General features: G+C 46.2%; 2 protein-coding genes across 2 annotated transcripts; one reads left to right on the forward strand and one right to left on the reverse strand.

The window, feature by feature from the left end:
* The first annotated feature begins 4,394 nt into the window (after nucleotides 1-4,394).
* On the forward strand, nucleotides 4,395-6,463 carry LOC119315053 (zinc transporter 2-like). Its single transcript, XM_037589715.1, has 4 exons — nucleotides 4,395-4,945; nucleotides 5,188-5,249; nucleotides 5,341-5,485; nucleotides 5,875-6,463. The coding sequence occupies exons 1-4, from the start codon at nucleotides 4,450-4,452 to the stop codon at nucleotides 6,267-6,269; spliced, it is 1,098 nt and encodes a 365-aa protein (XP_037445612.1). The 5' UTR covers nucleotides 4,395-4,449; the 3' UTR covers nucleotides 6,270-6,463.
* Nucleotides 6,464-6,494: 31 nt separating this feature from the next.
* LOC119315052 (wee1-like protein kinase) lies at nucleotides 6,495-10,444 on the reverse strand. The gene is made up of 9 exons (XM_037589714.1): nucleotides 9,954-10,444; nucleotides 9,783-9,843; nucleotides 9,651-9,714; nucleotides 9,230-9,493; nucleotides 8,847-8,911; nucleotides 8,643-8,752; nucleotides 8,377-8,563; nucleotides 7,757-8,110; nucleotides 6,495-7,021 (listed from the first exon to the last, which is right to left on the reverse strand). The coding sequence occupies exons 1-9, from the start codon at nucleotides 10,298-10,300 to the stop codon at nucleotides 6,923-6,925; spliced, it is 1,551 nt and encodes a 516-aa protein (XP_037445611.1). The 5' UTR covers nucleotides 10,301-10,444; the 3' UTR covers nucleotides 6,495-6,922.
* Between the last annotated feature and the right edge of the window lie 1,348 nt (nucleotides 10,445-11,792).

Below are 11,792 nucleotides of genomic sequence, written 5' to 3' on the forward strand. Positions count from 1 at the left end.
TTGTGAACGAGTGTAGCATGGAGTTCTAGGTGGAAGTTCAACTTAACAATCTCCACCGAAACACCGGTATATAAACAATGTTTTGGAACCATAGGCAAACTTGATGTGCCTCTGGGATCTGGTGGGGGATTGTTAGAATTATTGGGATTTAAACCATCTGTTGTATCCAATAATTTCCAGGAAAATCCCATAGGCCCATGTGGCACGTTCATGCATGACAAGAAAGAAGTTAAAATATTTGCACTAGTGGAAAATGAAACCGAATGGTGGTGAATGATGACATTCATCTCCTCATTGATGGCATCAATATTTTGGTTTCGGTTTCATTTCTTCATTAGTACATTGGTTTCTTCATACCGTGTGTGCTAGCATATTTTGTCATGCAAGAACTTGAAACGATTTGCCTACTAATGGGAGACGAAACTGACCACTTAATAGGATTTTTAGTGCGTCTGTTTCTCCTCTCCTTAATGAGAATTAGTGCGTCCATTTCAGTTTCATCTCGTTACTCCTATAAGAGGTCGTTCCTCTTCCCAACGAGACACAACTCTTCGCATTGTTCCAGAGCATTGCACCGCCTACCTCTTTCCCATCTCGCTTCCTGGCATGCACCGGAAAGTGAGACAGCAGGCCTCCGAAACCCCGCCTCTTGTGATCCGGTACGGGAGAGGGGCGATCAGGTTTTTGGGGAGCGTCCTTACGCGGCTGCTGGAGTCTTGTTCATCGTGGCTGCGAACGGCGACATCACTGACGACGAGTTCCCCAATGACGACTTCTTCCCCGACGTCAAGGACCTCCTCAGCGACATGACAATCGGGACATCTGCACCTTCTGCTACTGCGCCGTATGCCATCTTATCCTCACTGTTAGGGCTAGCATTTGGTTTATTGCTAATAGCAATTGACATGGATATGATGCATTTTGCTTATGAGTTTGATTGCATGACTAGTCTCAACGAATTGTTGCTAGTTTCTAGTTTCATCAATATATTGCTATTCATGTTTTATCCATTATTTTTTTGGATTAAACTAAACAGGAAAATGCCTAATTATTCAACAGTTACTACTCCCCCATCTGCTAATAAGTGTATTTCTAACTTTTGTCCTAAGTCAAAATTTAAAATTTTGACCAACATTATACGGGAAAAGTAGTAGCAATTATCACACTAAATTTGTATCATTAGATCCATTTTGAAATGTACTCTCATAATATACTAATTTTATGCCATATATGTTACTACTCTTTTCTATAAAGTTTGTCAAATTTTTAAAACTTTGACTTACGACAAAAGGTAGAAGTACACTTATTCACGGACGGAGGAGTATCAGTTTGCACCTCCACCTGAGAAGATGGAATGCTCTTTTTGGTGGAGAGCTCATCATAACTTGTTGCCCATCTATAAAAACTTTGCTTCCTGCAATATTGGCCAAGGTGACACCATTTTATCCTTGCATGTTAAATGGCTTGAGCTTCCGCTTGCTCATAAAGTTCCCGAGCTTCATTCTTCTGCTATAAATGAAACAGAATCGGTTGACGATTTTTTTGCTGATGGAGACTGAGCTGGTAATTTTCACTTATCATTTTCTAATCAAGCCTTTGAGCAATATATTGAGCTGCAATCCCCAGTGGACCATGAACAAAATGGCCCTGACAAAGATATCTGGAAATGTCCTTCAAACAGTTGTACTTATTCTCCCATCAGCATGTACAAACAACTTATGTGCTATTATCAGACCCACTAGACTCTTCAGGAATTTATTGAAGAGCAAAAGAAAACTCAAGCACAAAATATTTTTCTTGCTCATTCTACATGATAGATTAGGCTTATTTATAAAATGATTGTTCCAGCAACATATGCACTCAAGCGCCCGAAGAGACCACACATCACTTGTTTGGGGACTAATGTGTTATTTGTTAGCCAATCTAGCGCATGATCGGTCGGTCCATATATGGTGTTTATTTGGATTTTTTTTAGGTTTTTCTTTTTCTTTAGTTCTGATTCCGTTAGTTCACCTATTTTTTTTCCTAGTTTCTTTCCTAGTTTTGCATGTTTTTTGTTTTCTTCCTTTTTATTTGGTCTTGGTAGGTTTTTCTTCCTTTTACTTGTTCTTCCCAGTTTCATTTTATTTTTCTCCTAGATTTTTTTTTTAAAAAATATTAGACATTAGAAAAGGCACATTCCTTGTGTGATAAGAAATTTTCCTGAAAACACACTATGAACATCTCTTCGCTCACATGATGAACATTTTTAATAGAGAAAAGTATGTTTTGGATCCCTCAAGTTCCCACAAAGTATAGACTTGGTCCCTCAAGTATTTTTGGTATATATTTGGTCCCTCAAATCTCAAAATTGGATAAGTTTGGTCCTAAACCATATTTTAAGCATGTTGACCGGTTTTGACCGCCACATGTCCGTCCGATGAACAGTAAATTCGAAAAAAGAACATAAACCAAACCTTAAATTTTTTGGGGTCGAATATGCTTACATGCGCAATATGCAAACAAAATTTCGGGCTCTTTCGGCACTCGAGGAGCTCGTGGCAAAAGAAAAAAAATCTGGCTGATGAATAGTAAATTCGAAAATAATCAAAAAATTCTGAAAAAATTTGGGGTCCAATATGCTTACGTGCGCAAGGTGCGACCAAAATTTTGTCATGAAATGACATTGGATGGGCTCTAGCAAAATTTTGTCATTTTTTCGAAGTTCTTTTTCATATTTACTGTTTATCGGGCAGTTTTGTGGCGGTCAAACCCGGTCAACGTGCTCAAAATCTGGTTTAGGACCAAACTTATCCGGTTTTGATACTTGAGGGACCAAATGTATACCAAAAAATCTTTAGGGACCAAGTCTATACTTTGTGGGAACTTGAGGGACCAAAAACATACTTTTATCTTTTTAATACACATAGTGAACCTTTTCCTGACATATGGTGATTTTATAAAATATGCGATCAACATTCTTTGAATGCATGAACATGTTTTTTAAAATCATGTCTTTAATATTATTCATGTAATTTTATTTATTATCACATTTTACAGAAAAAAAATAGTTTTTTTTAAAAAAATGTAGCTGTATTATTAAAAATATATTTTATGTGGTTATGAAAAATGAGGATTAGAAAACTATGAAATAAAATAATTATTCAAAAATTACTGAAATATATTCATGTAATTATGAAGAAACAATTCCCTTTTGAAAGCGAGCTCATTTTTATGGATGATAAAAGGAAAACCAACATGAAAAATCGAGGAATACAAAAAAGCAAAAAAGCAAAGCAGAATATCGCTGACGCAGCAAGCGTAAGATAGGAGGTCTCGTTTCAGCGGTAGGACCGCTAACAATGAACAGCTGGGGTACTTTTTTCAGTTAAAAAAAAAAGAGAACAGCTTGGTTCACCATCGTTAAACTATCACAATGAAAAGGGAAACGAAAAGCTTGATCGCTTGCCGTCGACGTCGCGGTCGGACCTCGGATTATTAGCCCGTCGATTGCTGGCCGGCCGGGAAAGGCACGCAAGCAAGCAAGCAGCACATCCGAACCAGATTGATGCGCGCCCGTTAGCCATATACAATGGCATTATTATAAATCCACGAGCTCCGTTTAAAAAACAAAAAACGAAAAACATGAGCCCGGCTCTACCATCTCGTCATCCTAATAACTGGGCCTAATTCCTTCTTCTCATGGATTGAGACGGAAGCATGGGACCAAAATGCTGCACCTTTTCTCTATCTGCCCACGGCGTTGATCCGAGTTTGTTAATGGAGACGCGGTACGGCGGCTGCCCCACGGTCACGGACGTTCGTCGGATTTATCAACTTTAAGCAATTCTGTGAGTGTGCCTTATTTATATTGGAGCACCAGCCAGCCACCAGGAGGAAAATGACATACAGAAAACGATGCAAAAGTGTCGAGCCTCGCCAAGTGTGTAGTTCGGGTTACTACACACGGCACAGGTCCAAGGCCAAGTCGTCGGAGACGCAATCAGCCCGAACGGATTTTCCACGTCTTTTTTGTTGGAAAACGGATTTTTCCGAGACGCCGTCCCCGTCGTACTACCGCCCGCCTCCCACGCTCCCGGCCTACTTCCACTAAAACGTAGCTCACGCTCCACACCGCCCACTGAGATCCTTACCCCACGAAATGGTGACCCACCTGTCGGTGCCTACATGCGGGGAAACGCCGGGTGAGTATGATCTCGAGAATCCTCGTGCCAGTACAAAGTGGGAGTAGTAGTACTCTGCCCCACGAGAGAGAGAAAAAAGTTGTACTCCGGCCAGCGCGACCAACCGTGGGCAATATGATCTACCCGCACCGCACGGGCCCACACGTCAGCCCCTTCCAGCTTCCCGCCCCGGTATAAACTCCCTCCTCGGCCCCCCTCTCGGCCGCCCCGCCCGCCCCAACGGTTCCCAGCGCGCCACACCAGAGCACCAGAGCGCGGCACCGGCATGGCCATGGCCACGGCCGCCAGCTCCCGCCACCACCTCCTCCTCCTCCTCTGGCTCTGCGCGGCCGCCAGCACGGCCTGGGCCCATGGAGGCGGCGGGGACGACGACGCGGACTCCGGAGACGCGGACGCGGACGGCGGTGAAAAGCCGGACCTGCGTGCGCCGGGGCTGGTGGCGGTCAAGCTGTGGTGCCTGGCGCTGGTGTTCGCGGGCACGCTGGCGGGCGGAGTGTCCCCCTACTTCATGCGGTGGAACGAGGCGTTCCTGGCGCTGGGCACGCAGTTCGCCGGCGGGGTCTTCCTCGGCACCGCCATGATGCACTTCCTCAGCGACGCCAACGAGACCTTCGGGGACCTCGTCCCCTCCAGCGAGTACCCCTTCGCCTTCATGCTCGCCTGCGCCGGCTACGTGCTCACCATGCTCGCCGAGTGCGCCATCTCCTCCGTCGTCGCGCGCGGCCGCACCGCGCCCGCCGCCGCCCCGGCAACAACCGCAGGTGAGTTGTGAGCGGCCCGGCAGCTCACGTGCTCTCCGCTGAAACTATACTTTACTTTTTACTATGTCCGTGCCGGCCGTGCTGGCACCCGGCGGCATAAAGGAGGCAGCTGGGCGTTGGGTTAAATGCAAATTTGCGTTCTATACTATTGTTTGTTATGAAGACATTTGCTAGTATGCTTAATTCCTGACGATCTTGATTATATTCTTACCGATCTTAATCTCCTGTCTACAACTTTCCAGGGGAGCTGGAGGAGGGCAAGCTGGGCAGCACAAATGGCAACGGCTCGGATCAACGAGCAGCTGTAAGTAGTGCAGCCTCCGAGTTCAGTCTTGTTTTTTGCTTTGTGACAGTCAGGCCACCAAACGAAACTGATCTTGGTGGTGTCTGCGCAGGAGCAGGACGCGCACGGGCCGTCGGCGACGGGCCACTCGACGGCGTCGATGCTGCGGAACGCCAGCACCCTCGGCGACAGCATACTGCTCATCGCCGCGCTCTGCTTCCATTCCGTCTTCGAGGGCATCGCCATCGGAGTCGCCGGTAAGAGAGACTCACGACGTCGTTGAATCGTCCAAAATTTTTGACTTCCATGAGAAAGAAGAAGACATCTGCATCTCATGTCTCGACCACTGGTTCGGTACAGATGCTTGCAAGTTGCAACCATCAATCAACTCTGAAACCGACATCCGCTAGTTCTTAGCCAGCTTCGTCTCACTTCAGTCATTGTCATGCATACTTTTACTTGTTCAAGCCTTTGAATAAATGCTCCAGTCCAGATGCTCGCAACTTCCTCGCGCGTCCATTGATGTCCACTTCAATCAGCATTTCACAGATTCCATTGACATTAACCAGAAAAACAGAAAATCCCAGATAATCAATCTTCCTACAGTTCTAACTATGCTTGCGACCTGTCGACATTGGCATTGCAGAGACGAAGGCGGACGCGTGGAAGGCGCTGTGGACGATCAGCCTGCACAAGGTGTTCGCGGCGGTGGCCATGGGCATCGCGCTGCTCCGGATGCTGCCCAACCGCCCGCTGCTCTCCTGCTTCGCCTACGCCTTCGCCTTCGCCGTCTCCAGCCCCGTCGGCGTCGGCGTCGGCATCGCCATCGACGCCACCACGCAGGGCGACGTGGCCGACTGGGTCTTCGCCGTCTCCATGGGCCTCGCCACCGGCATCTTCATCTACGTCTCCGTCAACCACCTCCTCTCCAAGGGGTACAAGCCCCAGCGGCCCGTCAAAGCCGACACGCCCCTCGGCCGCTGGCTCGCCGTCGTGCTCGGCGTCGGCGTCATCGCCGTCGTTATGATATGGGACACCTGATCGTCTGAAGTTACATGGGGCTGGTTTGTTAATTAGTTTTGGACGTTCGTTCATACTGTAGTATATTTCATAGTGCAAGGATACCAGTAGCTTCAATGTAGGCTATTGCCTCATAGTACATGTGCTGTGATAAGAGAACTGTTTACATAATACTACTAGGTGAAAAACAAGCAAAAATGTTAAATTCTTGTTTATTTACGACTGCGAAAATGCCACAAGTCCAACTGAAAAAAGGACATCATAATCCTTCCTTTAGTTCCTCCCACACAATCATCACAATACCAAATGGCAGTCAAGCAGGCTAACCACAACACCAGTACACCAGCAAACCAATGAAGAGTTCCTGGCTCTCCAGGAATTGAACACGAGATGCACAACCCCCAGACCAAACCCAAAACACCCAGGACCAACACGGCCATAACTTACAGATATTGCTCGAGTTCCCTGCGCACAAATGGCTTCACAGCTTAAGAACACTCAGTAGCTATACAGGAACAACAGATCAGGGCAAAAAACTGATCCGTGGCGCGTTTTCGGAGAGCCTTCTTTCAGACAGACAAAATTTGGCAGCAGCCGATGTTGTGGTAGCTCGCTTGGCTGGTGGCTGCTTGCCTGCTCTCCTACTGCAGGATCTGGGTGACGGATGCGGTGTCCTACTTCTTTGCCGAGGCATTACGCAGCTTCTCAAATATGGGGTGTCTCAGGATCTCTTTCGCAGACGGCCGCCTCACGGGATCAGGGTCCATCATCGACTGAAAGTAAGCAGAGAGTGGGGGTGAGCAAGCATGTGAAATACCTATCAGAAGGGAGGACATCTTTCTTGGACTTGAATGCTAGAGTTAGTTAAGGTGCCAAGCAATTGCAAATTGCAGCTCTGTAGATACGTCATAGCTGTAATTGTAACGGCCGTGACCCAAAGAATCGACTGAATGAAACAAAGCTAAAGGTGAAAGAAGTTCATTCATGTGAAACTTTCTTTATATGATGGTCATGAGTAACAAGCACCAATGGGTACCATATAGATCGTGTTAGTGTTATAAAAAGGACGCACAAGCACCACTGGAAGTGTTAGGATTGTGCACGCGCGTAAACAGTCGACATACAGAGTGCCAATAAGAGGTATCAGTAGTGAGGTACTAGTGTATTATGCTACTGCTTCATCAGTTGGAAGAAATACGCAACATGGTTACACGAAAGACACTTGCTTCTGCATAAATTTTAGCAACACAGCAGCAAACTTTAAGCTTTTAGCCACAGAAGTAAATAAAACATTATGTTGTGTTGAGTTACTTGGGCGATCATGAATATTTCGAGCATGGGGATTAGATTAAGGAAGAGTGTAGCCGTCATTTTGAATTTTGAATGTAAGGGGTTTAGATACAATAGAGTAGAATAGTATCAATTGATTGTCAATCTGGATACAGAAATGCAGGGCAAGCGAAAGTAAACAGCTGGAAAGGGAAAGCCACATGGTGATGTTGCCATACCTTGATTAAACTCTGGAACTGCATTGGGTGTCCTGGTAGCAATGAGATTTTGCCCTCTCTGAGACTTGCAAACTGGTGTCCAGAAACAGGAAGCGGAGTGCCTCTTATAAGCTCATAGACAGCTGCCCCGAGAGAAAAGATGTCTACCTTGTCAAGATGCTCATGCTTTTCATTCAACATTTCTGGAGGCATATAACGAGAATCTCCTTCTTCAATTGCCAAACTTCGATCAATAAGTGTAGCACAACCGAAATCTCCAAGCTTATAAATACCATTCCTGACATATATGTTATCTGGTTTCACGTCAAGGTGTGCTACGCCACGCCCGTGAATGAAGTCCAAACCTTTGCAGATCTTGCATTTCACAAAATTTACTTTCAACGTTAGTAGGTGAGGTGCACATGAAAGAATGGTCATATTAATAGGTGAGGTGTACATGAACGAACAATGCATGGGTGGTTAGCAGCAGATGATGAATCCAAGAGTACTTTACATAATTTCAAGAAACTTGTTAGAACAACTATTACAATGGTATACTAGTTACATTATGACATTGAATTCATTTTGCTTGAAATACTGACCATTGACCAACAAAAAATAAAATGGATTAGTAAACCAACCTGATACAACAGTTCCAGGGCATCCCCAAACTCCAACGGCTTGTCCCCATTCACAGATAGGGAACGGTCACAGAGTTCCATCTGGATATAAAGTTTTTCGGTCTCGAACCAAGAGGTGAAATATCCAACTATGTTCTCATGGTTACCTAAGGCCACCAAAGTATGCACTTCCTTCAATGCTTGCCTCCTGTAAATAAATATACAACAAACGGGATTAGTTAATCATGGTCTAACTACTGAAGCAAGAGGGCTTCTATGAAAACTACCTGTCCATGTCATTATGCAACTGCTTGATGCTCCGTTTTACTGCATACAAGCAGCCCTCTATCCTCCTCAGAACTTTAAACACGACACTGAAGTTTCCATATCCAATTTGCTGCAAACAAACAATTGTCATGACCCAAACCTCCACAAAATGTAAAACTAAAACATGAACATGAACACATAAACAATATCTAATGAGAGCATACCTCAATTTCATGGAAATCAGTACGGTAACGTGAAAGACCGTCAGCGCCAATAGAGGGAGAAGACCCTAAATACAGATATTTTGTTGGTTAACTCTTTTTTTGTGAGAAAGATGCTGCTATAAATGTTTCTTACTGAGATAAAAAATCACACGCAGTGATTATGCGTTATTAACTTTATAACATGTACACGTAATTTGAAGGGATGTGAAATGAACATGTACACATAATTTGAAGGGATGTGAAATGAACATGTACACATAATTTGAAGGGATGTGAAATGAGCATGTACACATAATTTGAAGGGATGTGAAATGAACATGTATACATAATTTGAAGGATGTGAAATGAACATGTTTCAATAACATCAAGCACATAAATGTTACCTGATGATTTGCATTTCCTCACGGAGAACACATTATCATCTATCCGAGGGTCCATATTATATGGATTCTTGATGCACGGTGGAGGCGTCACCTGGGAGCGCAGAACTCTTGCTGAATGTGGGACATAGCTACCTCTCTTTTGCGAACTAGGTTGCGCCATCTTTTCTTCCTCTGGATCATCTTGACTTAGAGAAAATCGGACCGGAGTAATCTCCTGGCTGTCCGCCTCCATTAGGTCCATGGATCGACCTTTCGGGGAAGAATCTGTAAGCAATGGCAATCCTTTATTAATACAACAACATTGAGCCAGATGCCAGAGCAAGCATATCAAACTCTGGAATTTAGGCAACTGGATCTTGAGGCAAGACCATAATGATGATTTCAGATCAATAGGACTCAGTTTGAGCATTCGCACTCTCACCTCTCTTGTACCTCTTGCTCCGGGCCACTGACTTCTCTGGAGATTGGGGGCAAGGGGTGTTCTCCTGCAGATAACCCAAACAGATCAGATAAGCAATGTAATCCCACACAAGAAAATATGTCTTTTTCCCACCTTATCGGCGTCGAAGCCGCTCGCCAGCTGCGGCGCGTCGGGCGTGAGGTAATCCGGGGTACTGCAAAACAGCGAGCGGCAAGAAGAGGGATAGGGTTAGCCCGAGATGCGCACTCTCACTGGACACAGACTGCAGCTCGGATCGAATCAAGAGCCGAATCAGAGATCTACCAGAAGAAATCCTGGCTGAGGATGCAGGCGTCCCTGTCCTCCATGGGCACGTCCGCGTCCACGGGCGCGGCCTGCTGCGGCGGAGCGGGGGCGGGGGCGGGGCCGGGAGCCGGGGCCGGGCGGGGGTCCTCGAGGAGCTCCCCGAAGGGCTTGGGCGAGGCGAAGGGGCAGTCGGCGAAAAGGGGGAAGAGGGTGACGTGCTCGAGCTTCTGCGAGAGCTCCCCCGACGGCGAGCTGCCGGCCACCGCCGCCGCCGCCATCTGCGCCTGCGCCTTGGTCGCGGGGGGCGTGAAGCGGCGGCGGGACTTGCTCCCGCCGCGCGGGCCCGGAGTCTTGGTCCTCAGCATCGCCGACGCTCGCTCCTCTCTCCCCGGCGCGGCGGAATGCCGGATTCGAATCCGCGGCGGGGCTGGGGTTTGGCTGTGGGGGTGGGGAGAGACGCGGGGTGCGAAAGGGAGGAAAGAAATGATTTTTAAATCGAGAAATCTGGAATTGGAGGGAGCTCTGGCTGGCTGTGGCGGGAGAGATAATAAAATAAGAAAAACGTTTCGGTGGGAAATGGGACGTCGTTTTGTTCGTGTCCGTTTCTATCCAGATCCGGATATTGGGCTGGCCCGGTTAGGCTGTTGGGCTGGACATGTCTGCTTTTTTGCCCTAGGCCCAGATTGGTAATGGCATTTTGGTTGGTATTTACACTCACAATCACATCACCACGAGATATCATCATCGTAGAAAGAAGTTAACTTCCCTAATTGTCTTGGAAATGGTTAGTTTTCCCACAACCACAACCCCTTTGCTCGACCAGTGGCTCACCTCCCCCCCCCCCCCCCCACACACACACCCCACAAATGAAAATGAACAAATTGGGGAGGGGGGTCGGGACTCGGGAGCTCATGGTTTTTCTAGGTGGAGATGCATGCAAAAATCAAAACAAGAAGATATCTTCTAAACCATTCATCTGGATCACAAACGGTTTCGCCCTTGAATTTCTTGTGTCGATATCGTTCAAACTTTATTCCAATTGTTAGGTTTTGAAAAAATTGATGTGTAAGTACATTTTTCATGCTAGCGTGCGTACTTCTACTATAGTGCATGGTCTTCCAATGTTGGCGTGTATACTTCCCATGTTAGTGGTGTGTACCAACATGGGGCGTGCACATGCCTCAAATTAAAGAAAATACACATGTAAATGCACAGGGTAGTACATATGCTCATATGGAACTACACATATCGCAGAGAAAGTGCACATGTCTCTCCACAATAGTCAGTAGTGTACATGCCCATTAGGAAGTACCCATGCACAGTACCAGATTACATGAGCAAAACTAGAAAGGAAAATGAGTAAAACCGGAAGAACGGGAGAACCCATAGAAACACAAAAAGGAAAAGAGAAAATCGAAGACACGACCTCCTGCGTGGGGCGGGGGTGGGAGTATGTGGACGATGTGTTCTTGCGGGGGCACTAACTCCCCTCCCGAGTTCACTCCGCTACATAGTTTTTTCCTAATTTTGTAGCATGTTACCCAAATTCAAGTTACATATTTTGTGGTAAGCAATGTCCAAATGAAAAGATCTTGCAGTTGGTAGTGCAGTCCATTCTTAATTGGAGTAACTAGTAGGCAAAACTAGCAACCATCTGTTCCAAGGCTTGTGGTTTTTTTACCCATAGAGTTAATATATGGTAGAAGTACATGTATCTAAATAAATTGAAACCACAAAATGTCCTCGCGAGAAAACAGATATACGATGGGGAGGGGGGGCTTCCCTCTAGCTACTACGCGACGCCTAGCCACTCTCACTCAAATTGCTAAAGTACATGGAATTGTGCTCCCCCCCCCC

Source organism: Triticum dicoccoides, chromosome 6A, assembly GCF_002162155.2.
Source record: "Triticum dicoccoides isolate Atlit2015 ecotype Zavitan chromosome 6A, WEW_v2.0, whole genome shotgun sequence".
NCBI classification, from domain to species: Eukaryota; Viridiplantae; Streptophyta; class Magnoliopsida; order Poales; family Poaceae; genus Triticum; species Triticum dicoccoides.

Bases quoted from the DNA above. Each gene is read 5' to 3' on its own strand.
- LOC119315053 (XM_037589715.1), top strand. From the start codon at position 4,450: ATGGCCATGGCCACGGCCGCCAGCTCCCGCCACCACCTCCTCCTCCTC. The intron at 4,946-5,187 runs GTGAGTTGTGAG...ACAACTTTCCAG, and splicing joins CGCCCCGGCAACAACCGCAG to GGGAGCTGGAGGAGGGCAAG. The intron at 5,250-5,340 runs GTAAGTAGTGCA...GTGTCTGCGCAG, and splicing joins GCTCGGATCAACGAGCAGCT to GAGCAGGACGCGCACGGGCC.
- LOC119315052 (XM_037589714.1), bottom strand. From the start codon at position 10,300: ATGCTGAGGACCAAGACTCCGGGCCCGCGCGGCGGGAGCAAGTCCCGC. The intron at 9,494-9,650 runs GTGAGAGTGCGA...CATTGCTTACAG, and splicing joins GAGCAAGAGGTACAAGAGAG to ATTCTTCCCCGAAAGGTCGA. The intron at 8,753-8,846 runs GTATGCTCTCAT...GTTTGTTTGCAG, and splicing joins CTGATTTCCATGAAATTGAG to CAAATTGGATATGGAAACTT.